General features: G+C 40.1%; 1 protein-coding gene across 1 annotated transcript in view; it reads left to right on the top strand.

Moving 5' to 3' along the window:
• The window catches only part of PHACTR1 (phosphatase and actin regulator 1), a 294,154-nt gene that overhangs the window by 174,238 nt on the left and 97,935 nt on the right, over positions 1-21,981 (top strand). Inside the window, exon 4 of the mRNA XM_041475409.1 lies at positions 4,502-4,666. Coding sequence (XP_041331343.1) covers positions 4,502-4,666 — 165 coding nt within the window. The remainder of the gene's footprint in view (positions 1-4,501; positions 4,667-21,981) is intronic.

Genomic DNA, 21,981 nt, shown 5'->3' on the forward strand with positions numbered 1-21,981 from the left:
TGGGTTTTTGTTCTAAAATGGAAGCTGGAGATTGTGGTATTACATATCAGCAACATTAATAAAGTGATTCCCAGACAGTGGTGGGAATGACAAAACTGGCTGTCATTCTCCAGGAAAACTTCATAAGTTGTATTGTCTGTGGGAGGGCTTTTGATCTGCGTGCTGTGCTTCTCAAATTCAAAAAGTAGGTGACCGCTATGTTGTCTCTTACTGGACTTTCTGGAAATCAACACCCTACTGAAAGATGTGGGAAAATCATAAGAACATACAGAACAGGTTCAAGATGGCCTGGCCTCTTCTTTTCTTTGTAATGTATTTCAAACATGTAATTTTTTTTTAATATTACTTGGATGCAAAGAACTTTCGTTTGTGGTGGGTTTTTTTCATTAAAACCCCAAGTCTTGCTTAAGCCCTATATAAAGTCTATATGAACTTCAGGATTATTAAGAGCTACAATAAAATCTTGGGAGCTGTCTCACAGCCAAACAGCCTATGAAAAACTCTCAAGTTTAGTTTCCCCATTGCTAGCTCTGAAATGACAGGTTGGACAGAAGAAAGTGGGAGGGGAGTGCATCACCCTCTTGCCATAGGAGCAGGTCCCAGTATTTCTTTGTGTCTCAGAAAGATCTCTCATATCCTGGGAAAAAAATCAGAACAAGTTCCCAAAATCACTGAGTATCAGCAGCACCCGTGACCCGTAAGCATCACATTTGTGGCACCAGCATCAAGATGAGATCTCCGAAGTGTGACTACAGGTACTAATGCACACGGCAGCTCCCTCTTCCAGTTCAGCAGACTGGTCAGGCTGGGACTGCTGGAACTGCTTTCCTCTTTGAAGACAAAAAAAAATAGAAAAAGAGTGCAAGGTCTGGGTTACTTTCCATTCCTGCAAGTACCAGCTTTTTTGGGAACAGCAAAGGTGTGAAATCAGCCTACGGAGCCTGCTGTCAGCAGTGGGTGTCGCAGCCCACAGCCAGTCAATAGTTATTATGAGCCAAAAAGCAGAGAAACCCAGCCAACTTGAGCAAAAGATGCAGCAGCAAAGAAGAGCGCGGAATTTTGGCATTTGCTTCTTGCATCATGGTCTGCTTTTATTCTTGCTGTATTAAAACTGTCATGGCTTTATGCTAATGTGGTTTATTCCTAGCCAGTGATTATTATGCTTTGAATTAGCAGTGCTCTTGAGAGCATTTCTCATGAAAAAAATCATGTCCTTCTGAGAAATGCAAATGAGAAGGAAAAAGAGCGGTTACTTGCATTAGCTTGGAGCTGTGTGTGTGTTTTGAGAGGATGAAGGAGAAGGGACACTTTCATGTCTGATGCCAGGCACTGCAGGACTCTGAGGCCACAGATTTGTGTGTAAGACAATACTGAAATTCAGGGAAGAGCAGTCAAAATATGGAAATGGTTTTGACACTGTGTTTGGCTTTCAGTGAACCCACCCTCTGGGTAAATTCTTTTTGACTCCAGTGTTAGTTTTGCCTGACTGTAAATCCATAGTCATTTACCCTGAGTGGAAAAAGCTTCCCCAGGGGCAGTGAGAGCACAGCTGGTATGAGACAGAGTTGTGTTGTGAAAGGAGAGTGTCTTTAAGGGGTGTCAGTTCTCCAGGAAATGGCCTCAGCAATACCAGTTAGAACCAGCTAGCAAAGAGAAGTTGTTGCAGCTCAGAGATTTCATAACAAAGGCACCTGGGTAGCAGAAATCTTGGCTCAGTGATGGTGAAAAGGAGAGAGGGTGAGCAGCAAGAGGAATTTCAGTATGTTTCAGCTGTAGGTCTATTAGCAGGAAGCCTAGTTCAGCAGCAGCAGTAGTATGTCATTCCCATTGCTCAAGGGGCCACTTCCTGTATCCCCTAAGTAAGACACCAAAGACAATACCAGCCCATTGCTCTTAGATGGCATCTAGATGGCATCTTAGATGGCATCTAGAGATGCTGCTCTTAGCAGCATCTCTAAAAAATCACAGCAGTGCAACACAGTGGGATCTTAGGTGCTTGAACTAGAGGCATCTCAAAAATGGAGGAAGGGGAAATGGAGTGGTCCCTTTGGATCTGCATATAGAGGGCGGTGGTCTGTACCCTCTGCTGGTCTTCAAGGCCCAGCAGGTTTCAGTGAAGTCAGAAAGTATTAGGAAATTTCTGATTTCCTGTTCTTTTTACCCATATAGTTTATTCAGCATAACCAGGCAATTCCCAGCCTTGATACAGCATGTCCCAGCCCCTGTACAGAACAGAGCCTTGTAATGGGTTCTTTGGATAAGAAGGTATTTCTCCAGGCAGTCAGGCACAAAGAGCTGGAACAGAATGAAATGCTTTGGCCAGATTATCTTTTATTCCCTCTGCTTTAAATTGAAAAGAGATGTTCTCAGAAAGGTCTGTCTTTGTCTTTATTACCCCAAAGAACAGCAGTTTTTAACCATTTCCACTGAAATATCTGGGCTCGCCCTATCTTGCTAGCTAGCTTTTTCTTCTTTGGAAAGTTACAGGCAGCTGTATCTGGCATTCATATTTTACAGGAAAAAGGATTGTGTTGCATGTTAACATTCAAAACAAACAGAAGAGCAATAACATAATAACCAACCTTCTTGCAAAAACCTGAGGGACTCAAATAGTAGTTCAGTTGGAGTTCTAATAATGAAACCTCCTTTGTGTTAGAAATGCGTCTCTAGCTGTTCCCATGAAAACCAACCTAAATTTGGCTCACTTAAAGCCTTGAAAAAATTTCCATTGAGATACATAAGAATTTGCCAGCCAAAATCTCTGGTGGATCTGTCAGTGTGGAGTGGGCGTGCTCATCCCTTCAAAGCAATGTTCTTGCTGAGTTCCTGAGCTCAAGCTCATGCCTGAGGTTAATATTTAAAATATGAGAGGTGAATAGAAACACTGGGCTGTTGTCTTCGGAGCAGGAGAGGTGACAATCTGCATCCTGTCTTTATGGATCCAGACTGTGTGTGCAAACCACTCAAATCAGTGTTAGTGGCAGTGTCACATGACAGCACATGTCTGGGAAATGGTATCCCTTAAAAAAAACAAAAACAAAAAAACAAAACCAAAAAAAAACAAAACCAAAAAAAAAAACCACACACCAACAACGACTTTAAAAAAACAAACAAACAAAAATAGGAACAACAAACTACACAAAGCCCTGCTTGCATTCTGACTGAGCTATACAGCTGTGGCACAGAGACAACCTCTCATATTGCTGGTACCTTCCCTCTGTTGGTGCGGGTTTTTTTCAGTATTGAGACTATCATGATGTATTACAGGGTAAAGATTGCAGATAACTGAAATGTTACAAACAGAAGCTCAGTGAAACACTCCATCCCCTTCAAGGGAATTCGGCCCTAAGTGGGAACTGTATTAAAATCTAAAATTAAAAGTTTAAATGTTAAAAGCTGAGCATAAGAATTGGAGGGCAGTGAGTGGGCAGAAAAATGGGACTAGACTTGAAAGAAAGGCACACTACAATAAAGACACTGGGGTACTGGAGAAGGGCTGGTAAAGGTTCTGGAGCATAGGTCTTATCATGAGTATCTGAGGCAGGAGAGATTCTGAGGAGAAAACGAGGCTCAGGGGGACCTTATAGGTCTCTAGAACTACCTAAAAGGAAGATGGAGGTCAGCCTCTTCTCCCAGGTAACCAGTGGTAGGACTAGAGGAAATGGCCTCAAGTAACACCAGGGAGCTTTTAGATTGCATATTAGGACAAATTTATTCATGGAAAGGGTTGTAAAGCATTGAAACAGGGTGCCAGGGAAGTGGTGCAGTCACCATCTTCAGAAGAGTTTAAAAGATGTGTAAATCTGGCGCTTGAGGATGTGGTTTAGAGTGGACTTGGTAGTGCTGGGTTAACAGCTGGATCTGACCTTAGAGGTCTTTTTCATCCCAAACAATTCTATGATTTTATGGTTTTTTTAGTACACTAGTCCTCTCTCACTAGGAAGTTCTAATATAGCCCCTTTTTGTAACCCAAGCAATTTTAGTGGGCACAGTAATGGTACCAAAGGGTCATTATTTATCAGAGTCCTTGCTCTTAATAAATATTAGTAAAATTAAATGTTTCCTTCCATTGCAATTAAAAAACCCAAAAACCCCAAAAAACCAAACCCTTGTAATATTTATTTTAAATTATATTTCATTGGGGTTTTTGAGCTTTCTTTTCCCCATTCTCTGTCACACTTCCCCAGGAATGGCTGATAGCTGAACTGCCAGCTGTCTAGAGCAATGTAGAACAATTTGTTAAAAGCCATAACTTTTATAATATAATAACCCATATTCCTGTTGAATCTTGTTGCCACTACTCTTCTTTACAGTAGATTAACGATTTCACTAAAAGAAAAGAAAATAATGTTAAAATAAGAAGGACTACAACTTTTTCCCTTTGTTACTCTTCTCTGTGTCCATGAAAAATTTTGGCCATCTGTGTGGTTTTCTGATAACTTATTAAAGCATTTATTTCACTTCCCACCTTCCTTGTGTTTTTCTCTTGCCGAAATTACAGCTGAAGAGGTGGAAAGACTGGCTGCAATGCGTTCAGATTCTCTAGTACCTGGGACTCACACACCTCCAATCAGAAGAAGGAGCAAATTTGCCACTCTTGGGAGACTTTTTAAGCCATGGAAATGGAGGAAGAAGAAGAGTGAAAAATTTAAGCACACTTCAGCAGGTAACAGTCGCGTTGGGGTCAGTTTATTAATCGGGAACTTTTTGCTTATCAAGGCTGAAAATTTGTAATACAGCCTCAGTTTATATGTATTTCAACTCTTGAAGCTTGGCTTGGAGAGATTCATCAGATTCTAAGATCATTAACTTTGTTACAAACTTTTTCTTTAAAAACCTCACCTGCCATTTTCTTTAAAAACGTCAAAATGACACATTGGGTGCGCTGCAATTAAAGCAGCAGCCCACCAAAGCGCCATTTTCAGGTTCTGCTACTAGAGCTAGAGCCTAACCCAGAAGAAATCTTTGAATATTGATTCAGGAGATTATGAATAAAGGAAAAAGCAGTGTGAAAAGATAATGCTAGTGGTTGATTTAGCCACATTTAATCTCCTGTGAGTGCTAATAAAGGAGTGAGAAAAATCCGGGATAAAGAAGTTGACATTGTGTTGAGTAACTTGCATAACCAGAAATTATTCATTCCATTGGGCAGGAATGATGTGTCCCTTTTTTATTGAGAAAACCGAATCTCAGTTCCTGCCACACTCCTCCTTTTGCCACTGCTTTCTTGCACTTCTAGTCCAAGACCCTTTTTTATTAAATAAAAATAGGAAACTGAAAAAAAAATGGATTTAAAATGCAAATTGGTTTGAGCAAGAATACCAGATGTAGGCATTGTTGCATGTGGTGAAAGCTCTGCAATCTATTTGGAAGTTTTATTTTCCTTGTTCTTACATGATGGCCAATAATTGCTACATTTGGTTCTGCAAGTCTTTAGCCTGGATTATCTGTGAGAAAACATGGAGTTTCTCCAGATTTCTTATAGTTTTCACTAGAACTAGAAAGAAAGCAGTGTCTTGCTCCTTCAAGTGTCAGAAGAGGCTTGAGTTACAATCAGTTGCTTTTCTGCCCTGTGTATTGCTCAGTGGAAGGTTTTAGGCACTACTTGGGTGTATCTGTGGCACCCCAAATCCAGTACTCCTGAAAGTGGCCCACAATGGGGTGAGAAATCTTATTGAACTAAGTGTGAATTCTTGAATGAGTTTAAATGCAGAATAAGTGTTTTCAGAGTTTGTACCTGAATGAGTTCTTTACTGTGTGCTCTTTAGGCTGCTTTCTGATTCGTCAGCTAAAAACTAATTAACTGCAATAGATGGCTATATCCCTCTGAGTGATGATCATATTTTTTGACTTGACAGCTGAGAATCTATTATCACCAAAAATGACATCTTTCTGCTAAACAAAAGACTTACCTTTCATGTTCTGCATCAGTCATAACCATAGTGTAGTGTAGTAGGATTTCCATGAAAACCATGTAGCTCTTAGGGATATGTGGACACTGTGGTGACAACTGCTTTGAATCTAGTTTCAGCATGCTGCCTTGGTTGGTTACAACTAGGAGAATAACCATGGCTGTTCAGGAGGTACCATGGGTGGCCAAATCTTGCCTGCTGTTGATTTTTATGGTTTCTGCAGCTCCAGCTGATGAGGCTGAGCTGTGGTTACTGACTGTGGTTAGACTGACTGGTTTGAAGCTGGATGGGATATGGTTCCATAGTCCGCTCTGGGCATTACAAAAAGTATTGCTAAGATTTGCCCCATTACCAAAATACTTGGAAAGTACACAGTGATTAAAACCAGACTGAAAACATATATTTTCTCTTCTCAGAGGAATAGGAAGTTTTACCAGACATGCCAGCATATCTTCTCCCCTAGTAAGAGTGAGTTCAGTGTCTGAAAAACCAATTTAAGAGCTGGGTCTCCAGGAACATTTGTCAGTCACAGTACTGGGTTTGATCTCAGTTGAATCCAAAACCTTTCTCTTTTTTTTTTAGAAAATTTTTATTTCTAGTAAGTTAACAGTATCCTGAAGCTCCTCTGCAAAATTGGTATTCCTGTCAGCTCCCCTGCTATTAACTGCAGCAAAATTGACAAGGATGTCAAATTTGCTGAGCACCCTGTAGAAGGCAGGGATAGAGATTTGCTTCTGGACTGTGCAAGAGCTGGGACCCCACAGTTTCCATCACCCCCAGCCATGGGGAACAGGAATCCACCAGCACCCTACAAGACCCCCCAGCAAATAAGAAGCATTGGTTGAACCTTGGATGTGTAGTACAAAAGATTTGACACATGGAAAGCTAGCATTTTTCTGTCAGCATTTGCATGACCTCTTGTCTAGTACCTCTGATCTCACTGAGAAAATATATTTTATCTTTATAATAAATCAAAGGACAAGCTTGTGAGATGGCATAATGAGAGCCAGCATGAAACTTCATAATACAGGCTTATTTTCTTCTAGTGCACTGATAAATGTGACACTTGGAAAAAACCATTCCCATTAGTGTCCTACAGGCATGCACCCAAGCTTTCCCACCTGCATAGAACATCAGTAATTATCAAAAAATAGATACTAATACAAGTATTTTATTAGGCTCTTATTTGCTGCAACAATGGATTCAATTATTTTAAATGTCAAAAGTGGTAAGGGTCAAAACACATGGCCTAAGCTGATGAAATTTCCTCTGAAATTAATGGGAGATTCTTCTCTGAGAGAGGACAAAAAGAAAGAGTGAAGCTGATATGTACGGTTGAAAGGCTGCCTTTTTTTTGGTATTTCCAAGTGCTAACATTTTATATCTATATCTTTATCAGACTAAAAGCTCTGCTTAGTTATTCAGAGATGAATGTTTTAAAATACAGTTCAGCAGTCAATGAGCAAAAAACCTTTTAGGTGATAGGAAAAGTTATTTTCTGACACCTGGTAATTGCATGAGGTGAGACAGTGTGTAAATCTGTTTGATGGAGGACCTCAGTATTAGGCTTACTATATATGACTCCTCTCAGCACATCAATACTCAAATTGTGGTGTTTGAGCATAAGTCCCCCATCCTCCATCTTTGTTATTGTATTGTCACTGACAAGCAGAGGGTCAAAAGGATGTTCATGTTTCGTAGAGTTTATACGTTTTTAGGGTACATTGGTTTTGGTGTCCGTCTAGTGACTTTGCAGAAGGCTCCAAAGTCTGACATTGCCTTGGTGCTGACTTGGTAACAAAGGTAAGAGTCATGGGTTTGATGGGTGCATTTCATGCCTTTGCCTCGCAGCTGGTCTCTGTGAGATCACCATGAGGTGTTTCGTAAAGCAGCCAGAGCAGGTAGAGAAGATCACGGGTAGGGTGATCTGTGTGCAAATGGGAAGCACCAGATGAGCCATTGGGTTTGATCTGAGCAACCTCTTCTGCTGGGAGGTGGTGTGTTAAGGAGGTGTAAGGAATGTGCACTGTGAATGAAAAATGGGCTTTGGCTAGGCATAATCTCAGAAAACAGGGAGATTACACTCTGTGGGGGACACCAGTGTACCTTAGCAGGAACAGAAACAAGTTAATTCTCACAGTTCTCCTCCTGGACAGAAGTGAAGTTCCCACCAGCACAATGTGGTTTTCAGTGTCAGGTCTGCAAATCATTTTATCACAGAACATCCTATTGGAAGTTTCTTGATGGGTGATGAGACTCCCACACCACAACACAAACTCTCAGGCGCTGAAGTTCCATATACAGGGACTTAGAAAAAGAAACCAAACTCTGCCACACTGTTATTCATGCTACAGTCAAAGGTATACTGTATGTTCTTAAACTTAGCGAAGATATTTACATGAAGTGTGGAAGCCTTTATTTCCATGCAGGACCAAGGCCCCCTCAACAAAAATGTGAGGTATTATAAAGCTGGGAGAACAGGCAAACTTGTGAATGGCAAGATTCTGTCTGTTGAGAGGATGGTTCATACAGCTGACAAGGAGCAGTCTTGTTGCAGAAGAAGCCAGGAAGAAACATAATTTTCTATACTCAAGCACATTTCCTTGGCTGGATGCAGCTGGGATGGCTCTAGAAGACTGGTCAAGGTTTTAAAAGCCGAATGGGGCTCTCTGAGAATTAGCAAAGCAGATAGCAAGAGAGCAAGCTGACTGTCTCCTCTGCTAGACCTTTGTCATTTTTTTAAATACCTTGATCTTCTGCTCGCCTTGCTGTGAACTTGAAAAATGTTCCTGGGTGTGTTGCTGTTTTATTGCAGTGCTGTACACATACTGAAATGTCATTTCCTGTAGATGTTTTGGAGAAGGAACTGCTTCTGAAACAAAGAAGCTTCAGGGGAAATAGATTCTGCACTTACTTGAAATATTATTGAAGGTTTTTTATCGCTACTTTCATCAAAAGCCAACTGTTTGCAACCTTTCAGAAAAAAAGTGTTTTGGCTGCTTGGAGGATTTTGGGTAGAGAAAAGTGTCTTGTTTTGTCATTTCCCATTTCTGGTCACCTTCATTTTAAAAAATTGGTGCATCTGTCTTCCACCATCCTTGCTTCCTGAATCACAGTGCTCAGGCAAAAGGGAGAAGGAAGCAGGTAACTTGTACTTGAAGGACACTAGTTGGAATGACAAGAGAAAAGTGGGAAAGGAAATCTTTTGAACTCAGCCTTTCCTCCTAGGTATGTTGAAACCTCTTTCTATTTGTGTCCCAGTTTCCCTTCCTAGAAATACTTACAATCCTCCACAAGGCAGTGATCACATATCTGTCCTCTGGTGCCACAATTCCCATCCCAAAATCCATGGGTGAGCTAATGAGCCACGTCCTGGTCTGTGACTGGGGAAGACATGACTGTGACTTTCTAGCCTCATTCTTGGGGTACCCTCCTGAGAACAGGGAAGATCTGCTCCTTTTTCATTTAAGGCTTCATTGGCTTAGGTAAAATTGTAGAGATTGGTGTTCAAGAACCTGTCTCGAGGTATAGGACTAGGGAGTTGGAAAGGATGAGGACTGGGGCTGAAGTAGACCAGAATATCAGAAGAGCCAAAAGGCAAACCATTATGAGCCAAGCATCATCAGTTGGCCTGGGGGAAAAGGACATTCAGGGCAGGTCTGTGGATTGATCTGCTGCCTAAGGGCCTTAAGACTATTTTAGTAGTTATCTGTACAGAGGATGACAATCTTCTCTTGCTAGCAGTTACTCTGCTAAGTAGGAATGGATGAGGTCTGCACTCTGGATCTAAAGATTTAAGCCAAAAAGTGTAGACAATGCCACAAAAGGGAGCACGTGGATATTTTCAGTTTACTTTTTGGGGAGGGTGTAACGTGCTCTTCATTTGCTTTCACGCTCAAGCCATTTAAAGATACTAAGTGAGCCTCAACAAAGCTGACTCATCCAATTTTTAGCTGCCTCACTTAATATTAATTTTGTGCCTGAATCTTTTTTTTTCCACTTGTTAATCCTTGGTGCTTTGGTTTTCCCAACCAGAATTTTTTTTTAAAGATACCCTATAAAAAAAATCATATGTCAATGTGTTTATGTAAGTTAAGTCTCCCAGTCAGCAGAGGGGATTGCTTAAATTGGCAACACTTACAGGCAAGGATCTTTCGGTGTTTCTGATAAACAACATGAAGAAAACAAAATGTGGTAAAGCTGTTCAATTAAACAGTTATTCATAAACCATACCCAGATTATTTGATTCCTACTGCTGATTATTTCTAATTACAACAGGTAGATATTTTAAACTTTTCTTTCAGAATATTCCAGTTGGGAGACATTCAATCGTATGTTGCCAGTGCTTCTCTTAAACCTTCTGCTTTGCCAGTAATTGCCTCTTGTGTTTTTTCATATAAAACCCTTAGGGTATTAAACTGGTCATGGTCTCATTTGGATGAGACCTTTGCCTGGGGAAATGAAGGAGAAGCACAGATGGCAGACATGCCTGCCTCACCTCTGCCTGTATTTCTGGGTAGGTGGTCTATGGGGTGAGAGTCTTGGTGTGGCTTTCCCAAGTGCCAGGCTATTGACATCTATCTGCAGAGATTCTATTTTTGTTGAAAAGAGTGGTTTTGTTTGGATTATTGTCTAACAAGGATAACTGTTTTAAAGCACTTTATGGTCCCATTCTGTTGTTCTGAATTTTATTTAATTTCTGCTGTGGTCCCATGTGAAAAGTATTAATATTTCAGTTACAACTCCTCTTACACTTTCAAGCCAGACTGTCTCTAGGTTTAGATATGGAGAACAGAAGTAATTATGGCTTTTTCTTCCTTGATGCTCATATTCTGATGACTTGGAAATATAATTCTGAACTCTGAATCAGTGCTCAAAGAGAGAGCACGGTGTCCCCTCCAGGCTAGCTAGGTCTGAAGCCACCCTGAAGCCTGAAATACCTCAGAGTCCTTCCTGTTCTCCTCCATGACAAAGCCTGTTAATATTTCTGTGTAAAATCCCTAGGGACCCTTTTGATGTGAAACAGCAAGCAGGTGATATGGATGCTGGTCCAAGCCAGGTATTTCTGCTGTGCTGGAGCAGCTCATACAGCATTAAGGCATTGCTAGATTTTGGGAGAAGAGAGAAAAATGGCATTTTTATAAAACTAAGTCCAAACTTGCAAAAAAAAGGGCTCTGGTTTTATTAAAAACCAACAGTACCACCGCTTTTCAGAGTTAGAAAGGGCTGCTATGTTCACTGTGTTGTGATTATTTGAGGGAAGCACAAGCTGTCATTGTCTGAAGAAAAGCAGCATTTTGCAGGAACTTGAGCTGTTCCTGAATGCACATTGAATGAAGCAAATATTTTTACATGAAGAAAAATTTAAAAAAAAAATCATTATATTTCCATGTTTTCTAGATCAAGAGTTTTTCTGCAAATTTACATTTCTGTTTGAAATTTGAACCAGAATATTATTTAGCATCATTAAAAACCTGAATTTCAAATATAAAACGGCCTGGTAGACAGGAAACCATTTGTACCTTAGGTCTGTTGAAGTATTACACTGCTTGTGTTCAAGGACTGAATAAAAATTAAAATGCATACGCAGTTCTATTTTTTGCATTGATCCAAAACTGCACACTTCATGTGTTCTGAATTTTGAAAGTGAAAAAAAATATTCTAGGATTGCATATAACTTCTTTTTGTATGCACTGACATTTTCTTAATGTCTTTTGAGAAATTGGCAGAAAAATGTACCAGAATTCATGCAAAACTGTAGACAACTTTTAAAAAATTTCATCTTTTGCCATTCTATAGAGGGAGCAAAACTATCTTGTGTATCTGCTTACTGCTGTGGAACCAAAGATTCACAGAGATTTTTAAAGCCAGTGATTGTTTTCAGCCTCACAATTAGATAAACAGCCCAAAGCTAGGGTGGCAGAAGAAAATTAATAGCAAGGGAAAGTGATGGCTGGTGTTTGCCTCTATTGCTGGTATTTTAAATTGTCAGCATTTTCAGATTTGTCATTTTAAGGAGATTAAAAGAATGGAAATGCATTTGGAAGTTGCAGATCTGATTTGTTCAAGGAAGGCAGTGAAAGCAGTTGTCTATTTTTATACTTAAATTGCCAACTGGAAGCTCCTAGTTCAAGAATGGAGGAAACAATCACTCCCCTGGGAGCATGTATTCCACTACAGAGCAATATCACTGTGTCTTCCTGAGATGTGCTGCAGAACATTTCCAGCGTTTAAGAAGTGGGCTTTGCTTAGCTGGGCTGAAAAATACGTTTAGGGATTGTTCTACCCTTGTGCCAGCTGTAATGGAACGTGTGAAACGAGGCCTCTAAATGTGTCCCTTCTTACAGAAAAAGATGTTTAATGAGGCTGTTTGGTTTTTTTATGCTAATTACATTTCCAGCTGCTGTGTGAAGATTATATGAGGCCACCCAAACTGTAATGCTGCAACATAATTCTACAACAGTGCATTCATGTTAAAATAATATAATACAATTAATCCATTAGAAAAAGTACAAATTGTGATGATTGAAAATAGATGCTGTTCATAGCATAAGCTTCTTCATGGCATATGGATTAGAGAACAACGGCCATTGGAAATGTTTTAAGTGTTTTAACAACAAATCAGCAATAATGGAATATCTGGGTGTGGGGAGAGAGAATGTGTGTTTGGAATAAGCTCATTCTTGTGTAAAAAGTTGTTGTACATCCTCAGTTTCTATTGCCATGGCTCATGAATGGAGGGTCTTCATCAGACTGTGTCCTTACAGGTTATTTTAGAATTATTTCATTTAACAACAAAATGTGTTGAAGCTGCATTTTATGTTTAGATTGCATGTGAAGCATGGATATTAATTAGTATTTCTCAGACCGCTGGCTTTTGTTCTTTGGGTTTTCACTGCTTTTATAAACACACAGGAGAAAATCTGAACATTTCACAGTGAAATAAAGCCACGAGGAAATGTTTTCACAATGCTGCTTTCACTGAGAAGTGCTGTTGAGGAAGTTTCATTCCTAGAATACTGTTTTGCTCTTGCTTGGTGTTTCCCGCAGGGGGGAAATGAAGCAGGAATCCCCGAGGCCAGCATGGCAGAACCTCGAGCTAGTCCTGCTGTGACGTGTGACCCGTGTTGTGATTGGGAAATGGGTTGGTTTGGTCATGTGAGCATGCAGCCCAGTGGGTCTAGTCTGACAGGGCTTTTTAATCACGGTAGTTGCCCTTTATTTCCGTGTCCATGAGCTGCATTAAAAGGCACATACAGTTAGATGTATAGGGTACTGGCAGCAGAGATGAGAATTCCACGTCTGCGGGGATCCGAAACATGGATGGCAATCACCCAGACAAAACCATTAATTCATGAGCTCTTTCCAGGGATGCTGGGGCTAGTATGTTGAGGAATAATAAATAGTTGCTAGAAAGAGAAACTGAATTGCCCTATATACAGAGGTTTAATAGGAAAACTCAGATTATGTATTGGAAAATCAAAGCTTGATGAAGAACAGATTCATAGAAACCTTGGTCTAAATCTTTTTTATTCTAGGGCTTGTTTCTACATTGTAACTTGAATTATTTAAACCATAAATATGAAACATATTAGATATAACATCATAAACCCTTGGGTGGATGTTTATGCAGTTCATAAACTCATTCATTTTATTTTAATTCATTAAAGCAAATTTAGTTCTGAATTAAAGTGCCCACATAAGTGTTTAATGTGGCTTTGGTGATCCTCCTTGAATCTCATATTCAGATTGCTCTTCCTGAGCACCCATCACAGTGGAGCTAATGTGGAGGAAAGAGTAGATCAGACAACCTGAGATGTCACAAGAGATGGGTTCTAGAGGCTCTGTTTGGTGAAAGCAGCACCTGGCTACTTGAACTGCCTGAGGGACTGGGCAAAGGAAGTCTGAGGTGGTGATTAGAACATTTATTGAAGGCTTACAAATTCTGCTGCTAACCCATTCCAGTCTTGTTGCAAACAACACCTGTAGATATTGGACTCTTAAGTATTGCAGGACTTAACTGCAATTTGACCAGTTCTCTTTTTTTTTTTTTTTTTGGGTCAGTCTCTCCATGTGTAGGGTTTCTTCAGACCTGCAGCTCACAAAGTCAAGTAATTCAGAGAGACTTTGGAATTATGGTAATAAAAAGGATTTCTAAAAGATAGAAGAACATCTTGGAAACCAAAACATGGGGGAGAAGTACTCATTCCTTTTAGAAGTTAAACTCCCTATTTGGAGAAACACACAGATTTTCTGAGTATTAAAAATTTGCTTTATTGATACACTTTCAGATGAATGTTTCAGTTCCACATTATGCTGTCTGTAGAAAAAGGTAGTTAAAAATAAAACTTAATTTGGTTACTATTTGTTTGTGTAGGCTGAAGACATAATACTATCTGTTGTTAACTGCATCTGAATTGCTTATTGTTTACAGGATATTCCACGCTTTTAGATAAAAGTAGTGGTAGAATAGATCCATGATGCTGAACATGACTCACTATTCCTTTTGTTCTTGCTGGAGTAGCAGGTATATGTTTCTAGGTTGAAAAATGGAGTTTCTCAGTCTCTTATTTTGCAGATGAGTATGTGTATGTGCATTTTTGAAGGACAGACCTTAGTTCCTCTTTAAAAGGTTTTAATTTGGTAATTATCACTATTGGTCCTTTATGTCTTCAGAGTTCTATGCATCTCTTCAAGTTAATCTGGCAATCCAAACAATTCTATTTATCAAAACAGGCAGTAAAAATCATCCTTTTGCTGTGGTGAATCACACTTCTTAAATTTAACCAACAGCATTGTTTGCCTATTCTAAAAGAAAAGTTACAGGGAATTTGACTACCATTAGCTACCTCTAGAATCTGAAAACATCAATTGCTTGCTTCCCTGTGTTTTGCAGGAAGCTCTTGGTCACCATGTGTTCTTCATTAATTCCTTAGTTAAAAGTAGCATGGGGCTGACAGTTGAATGTGCACAGATAAGCAGTACTCTGAGGAAGGACCAAAGAAGGTCCAGATATGCTTCTACCTGAAGGCAGTGACATGTGTTTGTGCTGAAAGTGGTTGGCAGAGAGTTCGATTTTCTTCCTGCTGAAGCTGATGAATTCTGCCACTGTCCTCACTGAGCGCAGGGTGCCTGGCAGGCAGCTGCTGAATACCAAAAGCCTTTGCTCATATGGACTGGCCAGGAAGGCTTCTGCCAGCTGCACAATCACCTTTCTGAGGTTCTCTGTTCCCAAAAGAAGACTGTGGGACTTTGATCTTTGCAGTAATAAAACAATATCTGCAGACAGAATGTTTCCAGGGCATGCACATATATTTAGAAAGCACCCTTGCAACTTTTTATAGTTAAGTTCTGCCTCAAGACCATTTGAAGCCTGTGCATTTCTATCACTATCATCAAGAATCAATATTGCATTTACACTTCTGTACTGGCACTTACATTTTCAAAACTGTGCATGTACATCTAATAGCCTGTGTGCTTTATGGACCTGATCAAAAGCCCCATAAAAATGATAATTTTATTCTCTCTGTTTTTTGTGGGCATAGGACCAAGTCTGTATTAAATAGTCATGGTAGCATTCCTCCTGGTTTCCCATCTAATAAGAAAATATGGTACAGATATATAAAACATCAGTTAAAAAAAATATGTAGTTGACTCTGAGTGAAATATTAGATGACATTTGGGCTACAGTTTCCGTACCTGAGTGGTAGTGTTTTTTCTCACCAGCTAGTAGCTTCCTGAACACCATCTCAATCCCCAATCTGAAGGATTCTAGTTTATAATTGTGGAAAAAATGCAACTCAGTAATTCCATGAGAAACAGAACTTTTGAAGCACAATTTTGTATGGGTTGCTCCTTCCTGAATCTTTTGCTGTCTGGAATGGCAAGCCTGGGAATGGCAATTTGGGTCAAGTTTCCCTAACCAGCCTTCCAGAACTTTAGAAACACTAAAAATTTATGATCTTTTATCCTGAGCAAAGCCTGCCAAAACTGGAAAGAGGTAGTGGAATTACCAATGAAGGCATATAAAGACAAGGGAGCCATTGCTGCTGCTAAAAATGTGGAGGAAGGGATAGGAGAAAGCAAGACATTGGCTGGATGCTATAGAAAAGGATACTTTGGCTCTTCTTGTTTAGTTTCTGGCCAATGAGTTTAGAAGAGTGGCAGCACATATGGCATCCTTTTACAATGTCATTATTAACTTCAAAATATCTGCAACATCTCTCATCAAGTGTACTTCTGTAAGGAAGATAAACATCAGAATAAGAAGCTTCTGAGAAATTGTTTATGGAAATTATTTGGGATTTTGTGATCAGTGGAGAATCCTTGTGTGTCCTCATATTCCGTTTGCTTTGGAAAGAGCCAGGGTGAGAAAGTATTTGCAGGGTTTTGATCAGACCCCTGGGAGAGATCAAGAGGTTACTCTGAAGGCAGACAAATGCAGAACTGTTGTGGGAAGATTATTACAGAAAATCCATGTGTATTGGTTTATAAATTAAAATAATGAAATCAGCAACAGCTGCTTTTAATTAGTGATGGATCTGAACTGACCACAGAGTCAGCCAGGCATCCATTGTTGATCTCCATAACACAGAACTCTTATGCTGGCAGCAGCGATGCAGGAGCCCTGGCACACGTACTCGTCCCTGCTAGTAACCGAGTCCATGCACTATCTTTTATTTAGATGTGATGTTTACGCCCCAGAAATCTTCCACTTTGGAATGGCTCCCTCTAAATATTGATGTTGGTTTTTTGCATCTGAATCTACAAAAGCATTGTGCTGAAAGGGGAGGCCAGTGACGCTGTGGTATTTCTGGCATTAATGTGCAAGACAACATTCCTGCAGGCTGAAATGCACCGCAAGAAGCTGACAAAACCAATCAAAATCCCCCCATTTGTTAGTCTAGCAGATTAGTCCATTTTCTGATTTCACTGCAAGGATTGTGAGACTGGCTTAACTCAGCTGCCCTCGTTTGAGTGACTGCACTTAGATCAAGCCAAGCCTCAGCTGTGTCATTCATACTGTTACACCTTCTGAATGCAGGCAGCTGAGGCTTGAACTGGGGCAGCTGAATTAACAAAATTAATGCTAATTCACGTTTTGGTCAGGGCATTATTTTTAGTATTCTTTGATCTGTTGAGAAAGCATTACCTGAGCCTCTCTTGTAGAAGGCCATGAGCTAGCCCCTGGCCACTGCCTCCCACCAGTCAGGAACCATTAACAGCATCCCATTGGCGAGCCCATGTGCTGACACCTGAACATTGGTTTCCAGAGGCCTGGAGCCCCTGTTGCTAGTGAAGACATAACTGTTTTACAATTTAGTTGTCTTCTGGCACTGGTTCATTTATTGAATTGAGCTGGCTGTGAGCTTTTCAGCATAGTCAGGACATCTTTCTCCTATTGTCCTTATCAACAAAATGAGAGAAAGAACTTGTATTTGACCAGGATCTTCAGAATTTATCTGGGGAATTATGTGCCCTGAGGAAGAGTGGCTTTTACCTGTGATATCTGTTGTCTTGGCAACATCATTTCATCCAGGAAATACCGTGTATATTGGAGTAACCTTGTTGCCCCATGCTGCAAAATGAGTTATATTGGTGTGTTTTCTTTCCTGAATCCCTATAAGGAAAGGCTATAAAAGTGAACATTGCAAATACACAGGATAGAAAAGCCACAGGGGAAGAGAGCTGAGACGCTCCTCTTCTGTGCTAATTGAAAGTAGGCCAAATCATAGTTCACTGCACAGATAAATGAGAGAAACAGAAAAGGGGCTTTGAGGATTGCATTATCTAATAAAACCAGCCACATCTCCAGAAGAGCAGAGCTCTCTCTTAGCCACTATCAGAGCAAACATGGTACCAGTATGCATATTGTGAATAAATTGGTGTGTGTCCTTGGTCTGAAACTCCCTGTAGGTTAAGGTGAGCAAAGCAATAGCTTTTTCAAGCATATGTGGCAAGGTATGGGCTAAGCAAAGTACTTTTGCTGCTGGTCTAATGATGCCTCTTGTGCTGCAGAGAAGATGGATAAAAAGAATGCTAATATTCAGGAGCCCTAGAACCATATTATAGTTGGTTTGCAGCTGGTAGGGCAGAGTCTCCCTATTCATCTAACACCTGCTATTTCTGTAAAACCTTTATGTATATATGCTTATGTCCTACTTTTTTCCCCTGGAATCAATACACATGTTGGAGCTCACTACATTGCCTGCCTGCAGCAGATGATATAGGCCATCCTTTTGTCTGATAAACTTGATTGTAAAATCTCATCACCTTCAGTGACAACAGGCCTGACCTTCTGTAAAAATATAGTGAAGGCTTTCTGCAGGAGGCTTTCTGCTGTGTATCTAAGGCACTCCATGTAGTGAGAACACTGTTTTAAGTAATGCTCTCAAGGAAAGAATAGCACAAAAAATGCACACACATTTATTAGAGGAGATAATTGTGGAACAAAATTTTGTTGATGAGTAACAAATAGGAGATTGTTTACAAAATGATGGTTTCTGGCTCATTGTTTACTTAACTGTTCCTGTTTCATTTTGCTTGAATAATATAAATGCATTGGTCCCATTAGTCTCCAGGAGATCCTCAGGCATTTTCAGTTGCTCATGAGAATGTTTCTCAAAGCCTTTTGAAGTGGGATGACCTCTGTGTAGGAAGAGACTCTCAAAAGCCACCCTCTCATCCTGTTCCTGACTCCTTGGCATCCTCTTGGTAGTTGAACCAACTGTTTATGTGGAAAAGTGATGTGAGGAAACCACTGAGGCAGTTTTAACTGTCTCTTAATGAAATGTACCAGCTGGAAATCTGGAGGAGCATGATCATCATGGGACCAATCAGCCCTCTGTGGAGAAGCAGCAAGTGCTATGCAAACTACAATCAGTATGTCTGTGACGAGAGCAGTGTTGTACTGAGTGGGTAGCTGATATTATGGTGAAATACTTAAATTCAAACACCACTTTAATTAAATTTCACTCAGTATTAGGCTAGGAAATTGATAAGATTTTAAAAAATTGGAATCAGCCCTGACCTAACGTGAGCAGACTGACCTGTCTCTTCTTGCCAATTGCCTGCAATCATTTTTGTGCTACAGGATATCCTCTGCAGCCAGTGGGCCGCTGCATTTTACTAAAACCTGAGCTGTTTTCCATCCTTTTAATTCTGTCTGCCTTGAGATGGCTCAGAGTGCACCTCTGGAGAATTTTGTTTCATTTTTCCATGCTGCATATCCTGGGAGAATCCTTAAATGAGATAGCAGTTTCCTCAATACAATGTAAGTTGTGACTCCAGTTCTTTCTGCCAGACACGTCCCAGCCAGATGTTGACAGTACCTCGTTCACTGCAGGAACTGACATCAGAAGACCTTACCCGTGGAGGAGCAGAGCGTGCACAAGAGGTGTGGTGTGACTCACCACTCCCGTTTCAGCCCTTTCACATCAGGTGAATGCCTGCGGAAGTCCTGGATCTGCCCAGGCAATAACTCCCACAGAGAAACTGCAAGGGACGACCAGCAGGACCTTGTCCAAAGCTAAGCTTGCCTTTAGGTATCTCAGGCAGGCATCTAGGCCAGCTCCTTGGCTCACAGTATTTTCTCAGCTTGTCTTCTGTCCTGCAGCCCAGTGGGCAGGCAAGGAGAGGATAAACAAAGCACAGATTGCCTTAAAGTCATGCTAGCCCCAGATCAGTGCTAGGCTAAGATTTCACTTCATTTTATTTTGCACTGTGATCTTTCCCAATTTTTTAATAGTTATTACCAACATCACTTGGATAACACAAAGCAGCAAATAACAATTGACTTTTGCTTACATAAGATCAAGTTGTACTTTGCTTTACACCTCTGTTTCAGATATTTCAGCTCAAATTTTGCTTTCAGTTACGTCTAGGTATTTCCTATTAAATCCATCATGTTAGATAACACTGGCATTATAAAGAAAAGCATAAATTTTGCCCTAAAGTGCATTGTTCTACCAGTCCATTTTATTCTGTGTAGGTACAGGTCTTTTAATTATTACACTGATTGCTAATTTGAAATGAACTTCTGCTCAGTGGTTGAAGATAGAAGGTATGAGGCATATGATACCTGAGGAACAAAGTAGAGGCTGAATCTAGATGGCAGGAAGACAAACAAGCATGAGTAGCTGTGATTATTGCACATTTACACATGCTTGCTTGCATGCATTTTTACTTTCCTCTTGCTAGTCTTAAAAACCTAGTCAAAATCCAGATACTGAAGAGACGTAGCTCATAAATTATATTTTCGCAGCATGTGCTGGGTGTGGATTGATGTGAGCAGCTATTCTGTGAGATTAAGTGTATTAAGAAACATGTAATGACTCAACTTAGAGACTGAACCTTAAAGAGCAGCTTATTTCAAGTGCAATATATAAAGATATGTAGAGATATATAAATAAAAGATATTGCATAACTCAGTAAGCTGGAACGAGTTGGAGAGGCATAAAGTGGTGTATGTTCTAGTTCTTACTATTCATGGTTTATTTTAATTTGTTACTTTTGCTATATAATTTAAAAGCCATTCCCATTCTTGCCAATTGTATAACATTTTTTGCCTTTATGTAAACATTTGCATATTTTATGTTACTTTTTAATTGAATTTATGGATTGGATGGCCATGAGCAGAAGTAAAAGCAGTGGAACACATAAAAATAGAAGGTTTCTGTTTTCAGCTTCTTCTAGCTTTGAAATGAGACATGAGTAATTTAGGCTCTTTTTTTCTTTTGTGATTAATACTTCTCAAAAACACAGACACTGAGAAGTCTCTACAAGTGAAATATTTTACTAGATTTGCAGGGCTCTCCGTGATATAGTTGTGATAGTACCAGTAAGATACAAAGTGCGTGTGTAGTGTCAGGACTTGTATAAGAAGGTGCCTAGTTTTTCCATCTCCACTTATTTCAGTGTGAGATTCAGGAGGGATACCAAGTTCCTTCAGCGGTACATTAATGTGCACAGGCATACGCTCTTTCCTCCTCTCTAGGATTGTCAAAGCCCATGAGGAGTTTCAGATGAACAATTCCTACTGGATTTAGTTGCAACTGAAAAGCTTAGTGGCTGGGAAGTTTAGGAGAAGTGAAAATTTTCACCCCAATTCCCAGTGTTTTGTGTGCCTGGATGTTGCTTCACACCACAGTGTTCAGAGGGGCTCAGGACACTCCTGGGCATTCTTGAGCATTACTGAGTGAAGTGCTAGGGCAATGGAAATGAATTGGGTTGTGAACGAGTTCAGACCTTGGTGGGAACATTCAGCCAGGTGAAACTGCGCAAAATGGATCTGACAGAATAGCTTGTCAGCCTTGCACACAGTGCATTAAGCTCAAGGACACCACAAAATGTGGAGCAGTGTGGTGGAAATGGAGTAAATTCTTTAAGAGTCAATATAAAAAAAAACCAGTCAGGCATCAATCTATTTTACAGACACAGTAAAGAAACTTAAATAGTGAATTCCTAGGAGATATACATACTGATAAAACTCTTTTAATGCACGTCAGATGTCTGGTTGATGTGTGTGAGTGTTTGCCTATCCCACTTCTGCTGGCTACTGTGTGCTGCTTACAGCCATGGGCCAGTTTGAAGAAATTCTGTTTGTAGTGAAGGTATGGCTATCTCAACCTGTTTTTCCTGGTGATTCCAAGGCAGGGGAATAAAATAGCAGTATGTTTTTGCCTCAGTGAGCACAACAGTTAAATTTAAGGAGCTAACAACCCTTTGGGAATATTAATATTTGGACTGACTTCCTGTTTGAGAATAGCAGGTCTTTAAAAATATACCATTAGTGTGGTTTTGTGGCATCAGTTTTTAGAGGCATATAATGTAGATATAGTTAATTAGATCACTTTGGTGTTAATTAAGTGCTTTTGATATTCTTGGAGAGCTTTACATAGGACAGTTCTCATCAAAGCCACGTTCCAGGTGTATCCAAACCTCAGGCAAATGTATGTGAGATGAGAATAGGCAAAGTGGATGCTCCATCAAAAAATCCATAATGCTTTTTCTGAGTTGATTTTATCACAATGCTAGCAAAACTGTTTCAGGCTTTCAAACATTTTAATGG

Source organism: Pyrgilauda ruficollis, unplaced genomic scaffold (assembly GCF_017590135.1).
Source record: "Pyrgilauda ruficollis isolate IOZ18807 unplaced genomic scaffold, ASM1759013v1 scaffold35, whole genome shotgun sequence".
NCBI lineage: Eukaryota > Metazoa > Chordata > Aves > Passeriformes > Passeridae > Pyrgilauda > Pyrgilauda ruficollis.